This window comes from Cavia porcellus, unplaced genomic scaffold (genome assembly GCF_034190915.1).
Source record: "Cavia porcellus strain 051 isolate PalLab524CR breed Dunkin Hartley unplaced genomic scaffold, mCavPor4.1 scaffold_13, whole genome shotgun sequence".
NCBI classification, from domain to species: Eukaryota; Metazoa; Chordata; class Mammalia; order Rodentia; family Caviidae; genus Cavia; species Cavia porcellus.
In genome coordinates, this window is record NW_026947496.1 from 48147246 (window position 1) to 48166746 (window position 19501).

At 35.1% G+C, this 19501-nt stretch overlaps 1 protein-coding gene across 1 annotated transcript in view; it reads right to left on the minus strand.

Moving 5' to 3' along the window:
* Net1 (neuroepithelial cell transforming 1) overlaps positions 1 to 19501 on the minus strand; it is a 43156-nt gene that overhangs the window by 14038 nt on the left and 9617 nt on the right. Inside the window, exon 3 of the mRNA XM_003473429.5 lies at positions 16908 to 16967. Coding sequence (XP_003473477.1) covers positions 16908 to 16967 — 60 coding nt within the window. The remainder of the gene's footprint in view (positions 1 to 16907; positions 16968 to 19501) is intronic.

The window sequence follows — 19501 nt, forward strand, 5'->3', positions numbered from 1 at the left end:
ACACAGCATTACAGTGGAAGCACCTAGAGACTGTGGCATCTAGTTCCCTAATTGCACAAATATGAAAGTAGATCTGCCTAAATTCTCAGTGATAATAAAGAATAGCCTAGACTAGAACCCAGTAAACCGTTTGGTTCAATTAGCTTCATCAGTTAAAAATGGTGCAAGTAAAGCCAGTATTTTATGGGCAGTTCGTCTCAAAAGGGAAAAGGATTATGTACAGTGAGAGTTAGAAAAGAAGTTGCCAGGAGTTTTCATAGGTGTCTCGCCCAAGTCTTTCTCAAAACTGTTTTTTTTCCTCATTAAATTCTCATTGAAGTGAGGCCAAGGTATTGAAGGAAAGTTTTCACCTTACTCTTTTAGCTGGAGACTCAAGAGGTTAAGGTAGAAGTCTTTATATGCACAAATAGAAAGCCTACAAAAACGAAATAGGGTCTCATGGTTAAGAGACACAGTTGAAAAAAAAAATTAAAGCTCATCAACACTAAACTGTTGGTTTCATTGTATGTGTAGGACTGTGCTTTAACTGTACGACAAGTGTAGACAGCATTTATAAAAAAGGAACAAATAACATGTGGATGTTCAATTAGCCTTCTGAGATCTTTTTTGGGGGGCGGAGGCAAACATCTTTATTTATACTGGACTGAGAAGATCATGAGTCTTTCAACAATGCTCCATAAAAACCAGAGGGCTGAAAAGGTCATCTGAGATTATTAACCTATTGTCCTCAATTTTCTCAGGAGGAAACTGGAGTATGGCAGTGAAAAACAGAAGGGAAATCTAAGGTCCTACTCTGTGCTAGAGCTTTATGCATGCTATTTTATTTAATCAACTCTATGTAGTTATAATCTCTATTTTAAAGATGGAAGAAACTAATAATAAACATTGTTTCTTTTCTCTATTGAGGCCACATCTCCAGGAAAAAGTTTGGAATTTAGAAATAAATTTGAGCTTGAGAATAATCATTACTTCCTTTGGCCTACATACTGTTACCATTTATTTTTATCTGAAACAGTAAGCTGTTGACAGTGTAGGAAAACTTTATTACATGGGCAAACAAAAAACAAAATCTACTTCTCTGCTGCCCTCTAATGGAATATTGTGAGATACAGTTGTCAACCTCTTTTTCAACTTTGCATTTCTAAGAAATATATACATGTATAAATATACATATACACAGAATAATTTTTCTTATATTTGGAAATATATGTGTAAATATATATCTATATAAATGATCTTTTAATCATGGACTACAAAATTTCACATCTTCAGCCTTTGTATAGTCTTCATATTTTGTATGCTTAAGTAAAACATGTAGTTAAAAATAATTTTTAGTGTATGAAAAAGATTTCATGGTTTATAGGAAATATCATAAGGTCTTTTCCAAATATAAGAAAATGATTCCAATTTAAAACTCTCAAGTTAAGGTAGATTAAAAAGAGATTTCCTAACTTAAAAAAAGCATTTACTGCAAACTGGAATTTTTGAGAAAAAAGTTCCAAAATATCTAGTTAAAAGTTAAAAACAGAAAAAGGATACATTATCTGGTTATGAAAAGAATGAGTAATGGAGTTATACATAGATTTGAGTTTTTAAGTCATTAGGACTAAAATTTGTCTCCAAGCTTTACTAAGAATTTGAGTAAAGCCTGGCATGGTGGCGCACTCCTGTAAACCCAGCACTTGGGAAGCTGAGGCAGGCGGACTGTGGCAAGTTCGAGATCAGCCTGGGCTACAAAGTGAGCCCAAGGCCAGCCTAAACCACATAGCAAGACCCTGCTTCAAAAAGATTTAAAAAAAAAGGAATTTGAGGAAAAGATCAATTAAATATGAAACAAAGTACATATACAAAATAGTCTTGATACACTAAGAGATTTGGTATTTTCAAAGCAATGGTTTTTTTAAACACTAACAGCAAATAGGGTGCATATCCTCTGAGTGGTGACTTCAGCTCAAATACACAAGATAACAAGTAATTTCCAGTATGATGTAAGACCATTTAAGCTTATATAATAGCATATTGGGTGGGATTCCTCTCATTTTCTCTAAACTTTAGTTGAAGACAAAACTCTACTAAATTCAAAGCCCAGCTTTTTTCTCAGCCCACTATGACTTCAGTCATTGCTGTAGCAGCCAGCTTCCCCAAAGGTGTGGCCTCATAGCAGCTTGCCTCAGCTGCACTAAGTATCCTTTGCCTTCTACGATCCTGCTAGGTATAATTTGTTATGCATAACCTAGAAGTATGAGCGATGAGTACTTCAAGGTCCACCACTGACTAAGGGAGCACATGGGCTGGTGGATAATAAGCTCCCCTCTTCATTCTCTTCAGAAAACAATTTTGTGGTATTTTTTACATAACTCTTCAGTGGGTCCCAGCAAGACAAACTCCAGCTGCCCACAGTGGTGACTTAATTATGACCCCCAAATAAGCCTCTTCTATTTTACTTCTGCACCCCAATCTTTGCTATCATACCTCAAGGTAGAACACTTGTCAGTGAGACTGCATTTCAGGCTCTGACTGCTGGAGGAAATTACGCTAAGGTATTAATAATGAAAATGGTCGTAGAGACACAAAGCATGCAACTCTAGAGTGGGATCATTCACTGGTAAAATGGTAGTATGGACTACAGATAAGGGTCAGCAGTAAGGCAGTGCTTTAAGTGCTAGTGATAGCAAATGAACAACTGAGGGGGCAATGCTAATTTTACGGACAATAGAGTTGTCTGGCCTTTGTTAATTGCTTCAAAAGCCTTGAAGTGGTGGCAGATCCTTCATAATGTTGAGTCATTATGGGGGGAGCGCTCAAGTAAGAACCCCTAAAATTTCACCCCTACAGGTGGTCCAAGATACAGAAGGTGGAAGTAGTAGTGGTAGTGTCCACTATATCTTCATTCATTTATCTGAATAACTCCTACATGACGGTTTACGGTTCAGTCACAACTGGAGCATTTGATAGACAGTATAGCTATTAATCTGCCCTACGTGTTCTTTTCAATCTCTGTATACTAACAGTAATCATAAGTAGTTAGCTTTTACTGGTATTTGGGAAGGACTATAGCTCATATTTGTTCTCATGTTCTGAGGCTCGTACTTGTTTTCCATTCTCTGTCAGTTTCAAGGATCTCAAAAGTACACAAAACACTGCTGGCACCATCTAGTGGCTCCACCAAGTTCAAACCCACAGGAGGTGAAATTGAATGGGTCTGTTTCCAACCTTATAGCCAAAAACAAGCCTGAACTTTCGTGGAAATAAAGGTGTAGGCTCCTTAGGATTATCCACTACCCAGTTTAAGGTACTGCTGTCTTGCTGGGATTCACTGACAAGCATCTGAACTGTCTGTCCACAATATCTACCACTGACACCAGAAGCACACTTTAAGTAGACATTTTAAAAATTATTTTTCCCTTTTTGTTTTTTTGTTTGTTCTTGTTTTCATATGAGTTGAACCTGCATGGGTTCTAATTTTTTGTTGTTTTTCTCTTCTCTTATTTTAGTCTCCTCTTTCCATCCTGTCTTTTGCATCAGCTACTCAGCATTTCAATGATCCTTTTGTTCTCCAGTCTTGCTTCTAATATTTTCCTCTTCCGTTTCTCTATTTTTGCCCCCTAACCTCTTTTAAATTTCCCTCACTGAGTGTAAAACTGCTATAGTGAGGGCTTATTTACTATATACATTTTTCTGGCTCATTTGAGATTGTGTTAGAGAACCACAAACTTAAAGGTGGCAAATTAATAATTACTTCATTTTGTCATTTTCTAGGCTGTGTTTCATGCTACTGTTATTGCTGACTGTACCACTTTAGCCAAAGTGACAAAACTGTTTAACCAGTTGTTCTTGCTATACCACAACTGAGACTCCCTAAAGGTCATAAAACAAACAAACAAAAATACAAATAGCCAAATAGGCAACAACTCTTCATCTCCTCAAAATTAAAGACATAGGATCCCGCAACAGACTCAAAACCCAAAGGCCACTATACATGGAAGACACCTCTGAGAAGTCATTTCCTAAAGTTTCTAAATACTAGCAACAAAGCCACTCACTGCTTTGAGAAAAAGGTTATTAAATCCGGGTAATAGAACAACCAAGAGGAAGAGGTAACAATCATAACTGTATGTGTACCCAACCAGTGCACCCAACTATGGAAAATGATTAGTAACAGACAAGAAAAATCAAATAAAGGGTATGAGGTCCCCATTGTAAAGAAAAATCAAATAAAGGGTATGAGGTCCCCATTTTCACAAACAGATAACTACACACAAAAAAAATCAACAATGAAATATTAGAACAAAACATTTGAAAAAATGACTTAATTAGTAATATCTACAGTGTTTCACCCCACAATAAGAAAATATACATTTTTCTCCTTAGTACATAGGATGTTCTTCAAAATAGAGTACATATTAGGTCAGAAAACATGCTTATGTAAATGCAAAGGAATTGAAATTATCCCACAAATATTATCAGACCATAGTGCTATGAAATTGGAAATCAATGCAAAAGAAATCACAAGTACTCTATAAACACATGGAAATTAAACAACACCCTCCTGGGTAACAGGTGAAACTCAAGAAGAAATTAGATAATAATGCCAAAACAACATACTGGAACTTAATGGGACACAAAGCAGTCTTACAAGGGAAATTATAGAGATGAATACCCGTATCAGGAAAACAGAACAAGCTCATATAAACAACTGGATGTTGAACCTCAAGCTTCTAGAAAAGGATCAAGTTAAGCACAAAGCTTGTATGAGGGAGAGAATCATAAAGATCAGAGCAAAAATGAAAGCAATGAAGAAAGAATAAGAAAACAATGCAAAAAATCAATGAAGTGAAGAGTTAGTTCTTTGAAAGATTAAATAAAATCAACAATACCTAGCCAATCTTATCAAAACAAGAAAGACAAATCCATGCAATTAGAAATGAAAAGGGTGAAATCACAGCAGATTCTGCAGAAATCCAGATGATCACCTATACTCACTTTGAGAATCTGTATTCTAGTAAGATGGAAAACAGAAGAAATGCATGGATTCCTAGATACAAATGAATTACTAAAGCTAAATCAAGAAGATACAGAAATTCTTAATAAACCAGTATCAGTTAACAAATTTCAATCAATGAAATTGAAAATATAATTTAAAAACATACCCAGGCCCTAATGGATTCACTGCTGAATTCTACAAGAAATCTGAGAAAGATCTAATGCTGCTCTTTCTCAAACCTTAATGAAAGTGAAAGGGAAGCAAGACTCCCAAACTCATTCCTGGAAGCAAACATCACCCTGATACCAAAAAAACCACAAAAGAACTTAACCATGAAAGAAAACGGCAGGTCAATCTCCCTATGAACACAGATGCAAAATTTCTCAGTAAGATACTGGCAAGCAGAATGCAGCAAATCATCAAGAAGGCAATACACCATGACCAAGTAGGATTCATCCCAGGGGTGCAGGGATGGTTCCACACACGCAAATCAATAAATGTAATACACCATATTACCAGAACCAAGGACAAAAATCATGACCATCTCAACAGATGCGGAAAAACTGACAAAGTTTAACATCCATTCATGATAAAAATCCTACAGAATAACGGAATAGATAGTCTTTCTCCTTATCTGATAAAAGCCATCTATGACAACCACCAGTCAACTTCATACTAAATGGAAAAAACTAAAAGCTTTTGCTCTAAAATCAGGAACAAGACAAGCATGTCCACTATCACCACTTTTATTCAATATAGTTCTGGAAACACTAGCCAGAGCAATTAGCAAGAGAAAGAAACAAAAGGAATACTAGTACTGAGTTCATGAAAATATTAGAAAGAAAAAAACCATTTCTCTTAGAGAAAACCAGTTTTTCCAGCACCAGTTATTAAAGAGGCTGTCTTTCTTCCAGGAAAGGTTATTTGATACCTTTGTCAAAGATAAGGTGGCTTGTTTTTGCATCATCTAACATGTTCCACTGATCCTCAGGTCTGTTTTTCTGCCAGTATCATGCTGCTTTTATCATAGTAGCTGTTATGGTTTATGTCTTGGTGTTCTCCCAAGCTGCATGCAGCCATGGAGAATCTAGTGTTTGTGATTGGTTCACTGTCTAGTGCTGGGACTGGTGGTGTGAGAGTTGCACCCACCCAGGGATGGGCAGCCGGCATATAATATAAAGGAGGTAAGGAGGTATGCTTTCCCTTTGCCCTTTCGTCCTTGTTCCTTGTGGCCACCATGAACAGCTGCCCCTTAGCCATGCCACACTGCCTTGGAGCCAGCTGAATATGGACTGATATCTCCAAAAACTGTAAGAAAAGGGGCTGGGTATTTAGCTCAGTGGCATAAGCACCCGCCTTGCAAGCACGTGGTCGTTGAGTTCAATCCCTGGTACCGATTTAAAAAAAAAAAAAAAAAAAAAAACTGTAAGAAAAATAAGTCTTTCCTAATTTTGGGCATCAGGTATTTTATCTCAGCAATGAGAGAAAAGTAACCAAGACAGTAGCTTTGTAGTATAATTTCAAGCCAAGGTTGTGATGGCCCTTGCCTTGCTTTGTTGCCCAGAATTCCCTTTGCTATTCTAGGACTCTTATGTTCCAAATGAATTTTAGGATTGCTTTCTCTGATTTTGTGAGACATGCTGTTAGAATTTTGATCAGGACTGCATTAAATCTGTTTAACAGGGGGCTGGGGATTTAGCTCAGCAGGCATTAGTGCCTGCCTTGCAAGTGTGTGGTCATGAGTTCGATCCCCGGTACCGATAAAAAAGAAAAAGACCAAATAAATAAACAAACAAATAAATCTGCATAACAATTTTGGAGAATGCTAATGAATTAAACTTATTAATTAAAAAAGGAAGGGTTACTTGTCCTATCTTTATGATAAATCAGTACATTGGAGAAGCCAAATGGTTGGTGTGGGAAATTTTCTTTACATACATATTCTAGTTAACAAAGAGAACTGATAAAGGTATAATAACACTGCTTTATAATACCCAATGAAAAACTAGATCTAAGTGGTGACTATCACAAAAGACATTACATACTTTCTGAAGAAAGTACACAGTCAAAAATATACAAATTTAATCAGGCTTTTAGATCTACCCACAAACTTACCAGAAATACAAGGAATGAGGAACACGGTAATGATACTATGGATGTAATCTTGAATATCCGTGAAGTGAAAAGCTCAACAGAAGAAAAAAATGAGTTTCTTTTACAATAAAAAATAATGCACTCCCCCCAAAAAAACTATAAGGGGAGTCTATGAATTAAAAGAAACTTCAGAGATATCATTAAGATTGGGATATAGTTCACAGATAAAGTACCTGTGTAGTATATGTATGGCCCTGGGTTCAACTGCCAGCATCACACAAACAAAAAGTTAATCTAAATCTTATTTACTCTAATTCAAATAGTAGATAAAAACAAATAAGTCAGGGAAGTATGTGAACACTGAATCTAATGTTAGTAAGGAATTGTTCTGTAATTGTACTACTATGTGAAAAACGGTTTTTAACTATGTATTTTAGAAGTACTTATCTTGGTAAGGCAAAATGATGGAGCTGTGAGTGCCAGCAACTCAGTTACTCCAGGACAAAGTGTCTCCAGTCTGGAGAACAATAGGTTGAAGAAGAACCAAAGTGAGATGAGGGTACACAGGAACCATTAGGGAGCTGGTTCTGTGAAAGAATAAATAAAATAGTTAAGCGCCTAACCAGATTCATGAAGAAAAACAGAAAAAACATCAATGTAATTATAAATGCAAAAAGTGGCACTATCAAAATTCAGAAGATAGTAACTATTTAAAAAATTACATTCCAAAAAAATTAGCAAAATTTGAAGAAACGGACAGATTCCTGGAAACATACAAGCTACCAAAACTAATCCAAAAAGACATAAATATGCTTCACAACCAAATAACAATGAAATTGATTCAGTAATAATGTATCAATTTAAAAAAGCCCAGGACCTGATGGATTCACTATCAAATTCCACAAAACCTTTAAGGATGTTGTATCAGTTTAAAGGTGATACAATCCTAAAGTGAAACAATCCTAAAGTTGTTCAAAGTAATTGAAAGGAATGGAGTGCTCTCAAATTCACTCATGGAAGTTAACATTATCCTGATCCTAAAACCAGATAAAGACCTAACCAAGAAAGAGAATGATAGGCCAATCTCTTTAATGAATGTAGACACAAAAATCCTCAAAGAGATCTTAGCAAGTGGAATGCAACACATTGTCAACACAATGTTACATCATGATCAAGTAGGTTTCATCCAGAGATGCAAGTATGGTTCAACATATGTAAGTCAATAAAGGTAATACACCACAAACAGCAGCAAGGTCAAAAAACCACTTCCATCAATAGATGCAGAAAAGGCTTTCAACAAAATCCAACAACCTTTCATGATAAATACCCTGATGAAAACAAGTATAAAAGGATCATAACTAAATGTGATAAACGCTATTTATGACAAACCAATAGTCAGTGTCATACTAAATGGGTAAAAATTAAAAACATTCCTCCTAAAATTAGAAATAAGACAAGGATGTCCACTATCAGCTCTTCTATTCAGCATAATACTTGAAATATTAACCAAAGCAATTAGGCAAGAGAAAGAAATAAGAGGACTATATATAGGAAAGGAAGAACTCAAATTATCATTATTTGCAGATGACATGATACTCTACATAGAAAACCAAAAAAACACCAAAAATACAGAACCAGCTTCGGCAAAATAGCACAGTTTAAGATTAATGCACAAAAATCATTAACATTTATCAACAATGAATAAGATGAGAAGGATATTATGAGAATAATACCATTCAAAGTAGCTTCAAGAAAAATGAAATATCTAGGAATTAACCTAACCAAGAAAGTGAAAGACCTCTACAAAGCTAATTACAATACCCTAAAGATGAAGGAGACTGAATCAATATTGCCAAAATGGTTATAGTGCCAAAACTATTACACAGATACAATGCAGTTCCAATCAAAATATCAACAGCATACTTTACAGATCTAAACAATCCTGAAATTCATGTGGAACCGGAAGAGACTCAAAATAGCAAAAATAATTTTGGACAATAAGAGCAAAGCAGGCACCCCAGCAACACCTGACTTCAAGCTATACTACAAAGCAATAGGGATAAAGTGACATGGTACAGGAACAAAAAGAGACACGTGGGTCATTGGAATAGAACTGAAGATTCAGAAATCTCCCCAGATATAGTCAACTGTTTGATATTTGACAAAGGGGCCAAAATTGTATGTTGGAGGAAAGACAGCCTATTCAACAAATGGTGTTGCTGGGCATGGTGTCATAGGTCTGTAATCCCAGCACTTGGGAGACTGAAGCAGAAAGACTGCTGTAAGTTTGTTTGAGGCCAGCCTGGGCTACCCAGTGAGTTTAAGGCCAGCCAGAACTATGTAGTGAGACCTACACTTGAAGACATACAGGTGTATGAAAGGATTTTCTGAATTGAATACAAGAAAAAGCAGCAAGATTCAACAAATGGGATTATATGAGTAAAAAGCTTCTGTACAGGGAAAGTCAGTCAGTAAAGAGACAACCTATACAATGAGAAAAAATTGTTGCCAGCTACTCCTCAGACAGAGGACTAGTATCTAGAATATATAAAGAACTGAAAAATAAATTAAACCATCTAAAATTAAAGATCCAGTCAAGAAATGGGCAAAAGAAATGAACAGACACTTCACAGAGGAAGAAACACAAATGGCCAACAAATATATGAAAAAATAATCAACATCTCTGGCCATTAGAGAAAAGCAAATTAAAACAATGCTGAGATTCCATCTGACTCTAGAAAGAATGACAAGCATTAAGAAATCAAACGATTAAATATCCTGACAAGGCTGTGGTAAAAACAGAATATAAACTACTACAACCATTATGGAAATCAGTATGGAAATTTCTCGTTTTATTATTATTATTTTTATTTTAAAAAGAATAAAACAAAAAAAGCAGATCAGAGTAAAACAATGCAAGTAACACAAGATTAAGATAAGACAACAGGAAATCAACAGTGGCTACCACAATATTTCTTATTTTCTTCGAAATAGTTGTCCATACCTTCACACATAGTAAGTTAACACAAACAAAATAGTATAAAATCAATCAAAACAAAAGAATTGTGAGCCTTAAGAGTCTTCAAAACCAGACAATAGATAGCAGCACAATTTGGAATAGCCAGATCTTGGAAACAACCTAAATGTCTATCAACTGAGGAACGGATAAAAAAGTTGTGGTATTTTTATACAATGGAGTACTACTCAACTATAAAGAATGATCACATTGAGATATTTATAAATAAATGGATGCAACTTGAGACCATACTCATAAGTGAAATAAATCAAACTCACATATATAAATACCATATAGTCTCCCTAGTGTAAGAAATGGTATGAGTACATAAGAGTTTATGGTAATCATGATTCCTCCTTCTATTGCTTCAAAGCCTTATAATGTTTTCATTCATTAGTTGGAATGGTTTTATTCTGGGTTGTTTGATTTTATTGTCTGTGATGGTATGAACAGCTATTCTGAAGAAAACAATACATTATAATAGCTAGTGCTAATTTAATATCATCTTGTTTTGAAGTCCCTTCAAGCTTTTGTTCTTCTGTCTCCATCGGTTTTATCATGTTGTATCTTATTGGATTTTATTATATGTGATAGTATAAACAAAATTTTTATGGACAAGGAGATAATATAGAAACCACTGTTTACTTTTTGTTAGTTGGTTCTGAATACCCTGTAATACTTTCATTCTCTTGAATGGTTTTACAGTATCTTGTTATGTTTGATACTATAGAATATGAAGGTATACTCAAATATTTCAAGGAAAGAGACACTATAGTAGCTACTGTTATATCAGGTTGTCTTGTGGTGAAACACTATGTTGCTTAAATTGTTCTGTTCTGACTTGTGTTGTTACGTCCTCAATCTTTTTTTAAAATTTTTTTTTAAAAAACCAGACAATAGGAAATCAGTAATGGCTACCACAATGTCTCTTTTTTTCAAAATAGCTGTCTATACCTTCATATATATTGAAATCAAATAATTGAAAACAGACTAAAACAAGGAGATCGGCAATGGCTACATGGTATCTCGTTTTCTTCAAGATAGCTGTTCATACCATCACACATACTAAAATCAATTCTTATAAACTCTTTCAGTGAAGTCTGAAGTACATATAAGCCTATACGTATACATCTGTCCTTTCTGTGTTAGAGGGGAAAACAAAACAAAACACCACAAAGCATAAGAAAAATAAGAAGCAAGAGTCAAATAAATAACTGTTATAGAGCCCAAAACAATAACAATGCAGGCTTTCAAAAAGTACACAGATTTCTTATGGAACTGAAATTAGGAATTTCATACAACCCAGTGATCCCAGTGATTTTGGGGGGTATCTTCCCCCAAAAGCTTAAGTCATTGTACTATAGTGATACATGCATACCAGTATTTACAGCAGCACAATTCATAATAGCTAAATCCTAGAAGCAGCCTATATACCAAGCAACAGCCAACTGGATAAAAAAAAATGTAATATCTATATATTATGGAATACTACTTGGCTGTAACAAATGACACATCTGACACATTTGTAAGAAAATAGATTCACCTGGAAAATATAATGTTGAGTGAAAAAAACCCAGACACACATGCTTAAATATCATATGGTATCTCTCATTTGATTAAGGCAAAGTAGAAACAAAGAAAATGATAAAGGATGGATAGAAATGGACAAGGGGGCAAATCTTTTGCAATAGGAGAACAAGGACAAGGGGTGAAGAGAAGGGGAAAGAGAAATGAAAATAATAAAGATGTGGCATGTATAAGAACCCAATAACTCCAACTAATGTAAGTACCATATGCCATAACATGAGCTAAAACAAATAAGATCAAGTACAAAAAAAGGGGTTGGAGAACCAGGAGAGGAGGAGGAAAGGGCATTAAAACAAAACCAAAAAAACCCTAAGCTATAACATGTGTATGTACCATTCCCCTAGATGACTGTAAACTGCATGAATTGCAAACAAACTAATAAATTTTTTTAAAATTTTATTTAAGGAGAAAAAAAAAAGCAGAGAAAGGGTACAAGTTACACAGATTTACAGAAAAAAATAAACAGTAGGAAATCACTAGTTAATGGATTACATATTGTCATCTTAGAAATAATTGTTCAAGTTACAAAATTAAAGCTTATAAAGTGGACATTCCAACAGTGAGACTGCAAACAGTTCTGTCAATGATCCAACAAAACTCAGTAATATCATTATCTATCTTATACACTTAAATATACATGCAGTTATATCCTTTAGAGCACTTTCTTTTCCTCTCTTTTGTACAATGACAAGTACACATTTTGGGTTTTGTTGCTCCCACAGTTCTTATTACTTTTTTGGAAGACAATAGAACCAAATGTGACATAACAGAACAGAGTCAGTCAAATCAAAAGGGTGGACATAATAGATAATGTAAAAGCATAATACAAGGTGATCAACAATGGTTACCATAATGCCTCCCGCTATCTCTAATAGAACTGCCTATATAATCAGTTATAATAAAATTGAACAAAACAGTAAAGAACAAAACCCACAAAACCAAAACATTGGAGACATTATAGGTCTTCAAAAGTAGATAATAGTCAACCAGAATGAGCGTCATAATGAATCCCACTATCTTCACAGCTGTTGCCTAAACTTTCGAACCTGGTACTATCAAGCAGAACAGAATAGAGGAACATCAGTCAAAACGAGATGGTGAGAGCAATACAGGGCTTTAAATCAAGATAATGGAAAGTCAAAGTGGGTTACTATAATATATCCTGCTATTTTTAAATTTATTTTTCCCTTAATTAAAAAGATAAAAATAAAAAAGTAAATAATAAAATGGAGATTCAGATAAAAGAGGGCATAACAGCAAAACAGCGCAGATCAAAACATAACCATTTAAACAAAATAGTGTTTCACCACCAGATATCCTGACATAAAAGTAGTTACCATATTGTCTCTTTCCTTGAAATCTTTGAGTATAACTTTGTATACTGTAGCATCAAATATATCAAAACTATGTAAAACCATTTAAGAGAATGACAGTATTACAGGGTATTTAGAATCAACTAACAGAAAATGAACAATGGTTTCTGTATAATCTCCTTGTTTATAAAAGTTTTTGCTTGTACTATCATATATAATAAAATAAAATAAGATACAACCTGTTTAAACCAATGGAGACAGAAGAACAAAAGCTTGATGAGACTTCAAAACAAGATGATACTAAATCAGTATTACCTATTAAGACATCATTTTCTCCAAAATAGCTGTTCCTATCATCCAATCTTCTCTGCCTCATTTCTGTTGAGCTCTTTTTCGGTCATTAGTTGTCAGTTTGTCTTCTTCATTTTGTTTTCTGCTCCATTCATTGTGGCCTCTCTGCCACTATTTCTGGATTCTTTGTATTTTTCTTTTTTAGAATATCCTGCAGTATTCTCTGTAGAGTTGAATTGGTGGTTGCATATTCCCCTAGTTCCTCTTTATCCTGGAAGCACCTTGTTTTTCCATCAATTTCCAGGGATAGCTGTGCAGGATATATCAATCTTGGCTGGAGATTATTATCTTTCAAAGCTTGAATTATTTCCCCCCACGCTCTTTGTGATTTGATGGCTTGTGCCGAGAAGTCTGCTGTAATTCTGATGGGTGTTCCCTTGTAAGTGATCTGTTTCTTGTCTCTCACGGCTTTTAATATTCTGTTCTTGTATTGGATTTCTGGAATTTTGATTATTATATCCCTGGGTGTTGCTCTGTTTGGGTTGTAGGTGGCTGGGGTCCTGTATGCTTCATACAACTGAGTATCTTTACCTTTTGCTAAATTAGGAAAATTCTCCTGGATTATTTCTGTGAGTAGCTTTTGTAGTTCATTTGTTTGTGTCCCTACTTCTTCTTTTATGTTCTTAATTCTTAAGTTATAGATCCTCTTATCATCTTCTAGTCTTTGTATTATTGCTGTTTGTTGCTTTGTTATTTTTAAGAAGTTTTTCATTTCAGGCTCCCATATTACAAATCTGCTCTCCAGTTCAGATAATCTGTCCTTAGTTTCTTTCAAGCTGTTATACCAGTTTTCGATAGTTTTTAGTTTCCTGGTAATCTCTTTGAACCTGCTTCACGTATTCTATGCTTTCTCTATTTTCTCCATCAAACAATTCTCCCCTCTTTTTCTGTTCTTCCATTCCACCATCTGTTTTTTCTTGGGCGGTGCTTAGCATTTCTCTAACTATTCTGCTTATGTCTAGCTTCAGGTCATTAATAACTTCATTCCTGAACTTGTCTATGAGGCTCTGGAGATAGCGCTTCATATCTATTGGTGCTGTGTCTGCTATTGCCTCTTTCTCAGGATTGGGGGCCAAGGAGCCTTTCTTGTTGCTGCCTCTTCCCATATTCTTTGTTCCTTATATATGCAAGCGTATATAGGAGGCCCAGCTTACTTCCCTGTCGGCCACAGTCTGATTGAATTGCACCGGCTAGGTGTTCCCACCCACCACAGCACACCAGGAAGTTGCAGACCAGGCAGCCTATGCGAGGCCCGCCCCTCCAGGTCAATCTACCTTCAGGCGCTATGATCTGGGTTGTGCTAGCCTACTGGGTCTCAGCCAGCAGCGTCACATAGGCTAGGCACTGCTCACCAATCCCGCTTGAGGGGGATACATGACTGAAGTCATTGCAGCGCCCTGTTCCCGCAAGTCTGCCTGGTCCCAGAATGTCCTCTGTTGGAGTCTCCTAGACCGTGGAAGAGTCCCAGTTTCTCTCACTCACTGCAGGTCGATGCACGGCTGCCCACCCGTCCTGCTCTCAACTCCATTCACTGATTCCCGTTCTCAGAGCTTCCACGCGTCTCTCTCCCTGCCAAGCCGATGTAGACGCAGCAGTGGCGGCGGGAAACCCAAATCGCGGCTTCCAATGGCGCGGGCTCCAGCTTCCACACTGAGGCTTTTCTGTTCCTGTTATAGCACCAGGATTGCATTCTCAGTTGGTTTCTCTCAGCCCAGTTGGTTCTTGGATCAGCAGGGCATATCTCCTCTTGCTTATGATTCCTTACTCCGCACCATTCCTGAATTCTAAGCTGAGTCTATAAGAGAGCCTCCGTAGCTGCTGCTATCTGTCCGCCATGTTCTCCGAAGTCCCCAAATAATAAATTTTTAAATGTGTCTTTTACTGTAATAAATTTTTTCCATTTAAGTATTTTTTAAAAGTACTTATATTTAAGACATTGACAATAACTGAAAGATAAAACATTTACACATGAAATAATAGAAATGCTGTAATTTGCTTCAAAATAACCCAACAGAGATGAAAGTGAGTGGTCAGATGAAACAAGATTGATTTGATCATATCCTGGTTAACTGCTAAAGCCAGACTGAAAAAAATTAGATCTGACTATGTATATACATGTGGCAAACTATAAAAACTGCCATATTTTTGTATACAATTTGATTGGAAACACATCTAAAAATACTCAGGGTTACCAGTTCAGACTTTTTAAATACAAGATTTTTTTTGAGGTTCAAGGTTTTTTATACTAATTAAATTTATTGGTTTAGGTATATATAAGTATCACATTCATCATAGGGAATTTGCACCCCTTGTAATGATATAACTTGATTCTTTTTTGTTTCCATTCCCTGCCCTTCAAGCACTCTTTCCCTCTTTATTTACAAAAGCTTTGTTTCCATTTTTTCTTCTCTCCTCATTTTTTTCCTTCCTTCCTTCCTTCCTTCCCCCTTCTTTACTCCCTAGTTCCCCTTTCCATGTGAAAATTTTCTTGCTATTTCACAGTATCTATTATTTTAAATTCAACTAAAATTGTTTTGCAAAAAGCCTAACATTTAAAACACATAATTCTGTATACTAAAAGAGAAAAAATACTGCGTACTAAAAGAAAAAAATCTCACTTGCTGGGTTTGCTAAAATGTTAACAAGCAGTTATCTATAAAAATTTAAGTTTTAGAGCCAGGCATTTTGGCACACTCCTGGAAGGCTTAGATTGAAGGACTGCAAGTTGGAGTCCAGCCCGGGCAAGTTGATGACTTAGATTCATCTCAAAAAACAAAACAAAAGGCTAGGGATGTAGCTCAGTGCAATGGCCTTAAGTTCAATCCCCCGTACTGTAAAACGGGTGGGGGAGGGTAGAGAACATTTATTAATGTAGTAGCTGCTGATATAAGCATATCAAATATTTAAAACAAGCCTCACTTATAAAAATGTAAAGTTTTCTTCATAATAATCTTTAAAAGATTCTCTAACACTAAATTGATTTCATAAAATTTGGCAAAAACAGTGGAAGTTCAATGCTACTAGAGTTTTGAACTTAAGTACAACTTAACAAAAAGAATATCCAACTATTTTACAGAAGTGTGCACTGAATTTTAGTTTACCATAGGTCTCATGTGAGGCCTATAAGTCCAATCTGACTTGTAAGAGTTGTTTGGCTTGCCTTTCCCTTTTTTTAATTGACTCAATATTTAAAATTCAGATTTCATTCAATGGCCCAGATTCTGCCAGTCATACTTGTACCAATGGATTAAAGCACAGTAATATTGCTCGCTCTCCTTGTCACCACAGTCCCTCTGGCTACTATATGTTATAGCCCTGGCTTCCACATTTGTATTTGTGATTACCAGTTACAATCTAACATTGTTTTGAAGAGTGGTTCCCCTCCTTTCTTAACCAAGACACAAAACAGCAAAATGAGGATATCCTGGGCTGGTATTACTCAGTATTGCACTGGAAAACATGCAACAGACTCTCTTCTGCTCCATAAAACCCAGCATTTATTCTCCTCAGTGTTTCTTGCACATTTTAAAATGGTTTTCTCTGCCAGGATAGCAAGGCTTACCTTCAGATCAAGGCTGTTAAGGCTCACAACATCATCATCTTTCTCTCTTCGTTTTCTTTTCTATGAGAAAAAAAGATTTTACGCTTTTATAGAAATGCATGTTATCCCACTAAACAAGCAAACTACAAAAATCAAAAGTTAAGCCAAACTTCAGCTGTAAGCAAGAGAAAATTATTTCGATGAAAGCCACTCATATTGTCTCTGACACACACCAAAAAATTAACTTTTAGATCTCTTGCTATGAAGTCATTCTACCCTCTTAAAAAACTTATATAAAGGAAAGAGACTATTATTAAGTCGTCTATTGAGTTATACTCAAATATTTCAAGGAAAAAGACACTATGGTGACTACTATTAAGTTGGGTTATCTTGTGGTGAAACACTATGTTACTTAAATTGTTCTGTTCTGACCTGTATTGTTATGTTGTTATGTCCTCTTCTATCTCAATCTCTTTATTTTTTTATTAAGAGAAAAAATTTTTTAAAAATTAGCAGGATATATTATAGTAACTTTTTTGATTTCCTATTAACTTTATTTGAAGCTCTGTATTGCTCTCACCATCTTGTTTTGACTGATTTTACTCTATTCTGTTCTGTTTGATAGTATCAAGTTTGAGGGTATATGCAACTACTTTGAAGGCAATAAGATTCACTATGATGCCCATTCTGGTTTGACTACTTTCTTTTGAAGTCCTGTAATGTCTCCAATGTTTCGGTTTTATTGGCCTTATTCTGTACTGTTTTGTTCAATTTTATTATACCTGATGATATAGGCAATTCTTTTTAAGGTAGCAAGAGACATTATGGTAACCATTGTTGATTACCTTGTATTCTGTTTCTACACCATGTACTATGTCCATCCTTTGTTTTGACTGACTGCTTTGTTTTGTCACATTTGGTTTTATTCTCTTCCAAAAAAAAAAAAAAAAAGTAATAAGAACTGTGGGAGTAATAAAACTCAAAATGTGTAAATGTTATTGTAAAAAAGAGAGGAAAAGAAAGTGCTCTAAAGGATATAACTGCAAGTGTGTTTAGGTGTGCAAGACAGATGACCATATTACTAAGTTTTTGTTGGATCATAACAGAACTGTTTGTAGTCTCACTGTTTGAATGTCTACTTTATATGCTTTAATTTTGTAATTTGAACAACTATTTCTAAGATGACAGTATGTAATCTATTAACTAGTGATTTCTGTTTTTTTTTTTTTGAAATTCTGTATCACGTACATTTTTATTGTTTTTTTTTCTTTAAATAAAAATTTTTAAAAACTTATGTAAAACAGAACTCTTATGTAAGCCATGGACTGTCTATTTGTTAGAGAAAAAGTATATTTAATATAGAAATATAACAAAAAAAATTTTTAAAAAGGAACCCATTACTTATTGGGAGGTAGCATCCTTCACTGGGGGGAAAAATCCTTTTCTTATGCCAAAGTAATTAAGATTTATTGTCTGAAGTAAGATTATCAATTGAAACATCCACATCCTTGAAACATTTTCCAGTAATAATTCAGCTCTGCTAGTGGCAACAGTAGCAGAACTATATTTATATCTATCATGTCTAGTTCTTAATCAATATTGAATAAACATCCTTATATAACATTTCATTATTATTTTCCCACCTCAAAAGAACTCTTCACATTACCTGTGACACAGCCTAGCTCTTGTGAAATCTCAAAACTGACCAACTGGGTTTTTTGGAGGTTTTTTTGTTTTGTTTTGGTTTTGGTTTTTTGGCCCCACAATAAGAAGAAAATTGCTAGGAGTCTGACCACAACTGAGCAAGATAAAATCCATTGAAAAACCAAAAACAGGAAAGAGATAGTCCAGATAGATGTGGGAGAAAAAAACAGAACAAGGGGGCCTCAAAAGCAAGCCACCATGAAAACAATGGAGGGCATTTAGAAAAGCTATGTGAACCAAGCCACCTTCTAAAAGTGAAGGAAAACAAAATTCACATAGAAATGAACAAAAATACCCAAGGTCAAACCCAATACAAAATCACTATAAAAAGAGTAAGGGCTATACAAGTGATAGTGAACCTTAGATGTGCATGCTGTAGCAGGCTGTTTGCATCATCAAAAGCTCTAAAAGGCTAAACTATACTATTAGGAAATGAAGGCATACAAAACCGTCATATTATTTTAAGTTGAACTAAAAGACATTAGGAAAATGATATAAGAAACAAAGGAATATAAATAAAAATTGGGGGGAAAATCCCTCAAAAATAAGATTTCAAAACTCTAAGAATTTAATGACCTGAAGATCATCTCCAGAAAAGCATGAATTATGTGATTGCAAATTTTAAAAGCCAGCTAACCAAAAATCCTGTATTTATGTATCCATCTGTGAACATGCACTGGCAAATAATGATGTAAACAAAATACAGAAGATATGGAGGAATACAAATGGTGTTGGTGACAAGGATTAGAGTACAGATTGGGGTGGAAAGATTTAAATGGGGAAGGAGATGAAAAAGGAAGGGGACAGACAGTGTCAAGCAAAAAAATTGTAATGAGGAAAAAGTACACTCATGATTATAGGAAACTGTATGTATATGTGAGTACCCTTATAAGGAAATTTAACCAGTTGTA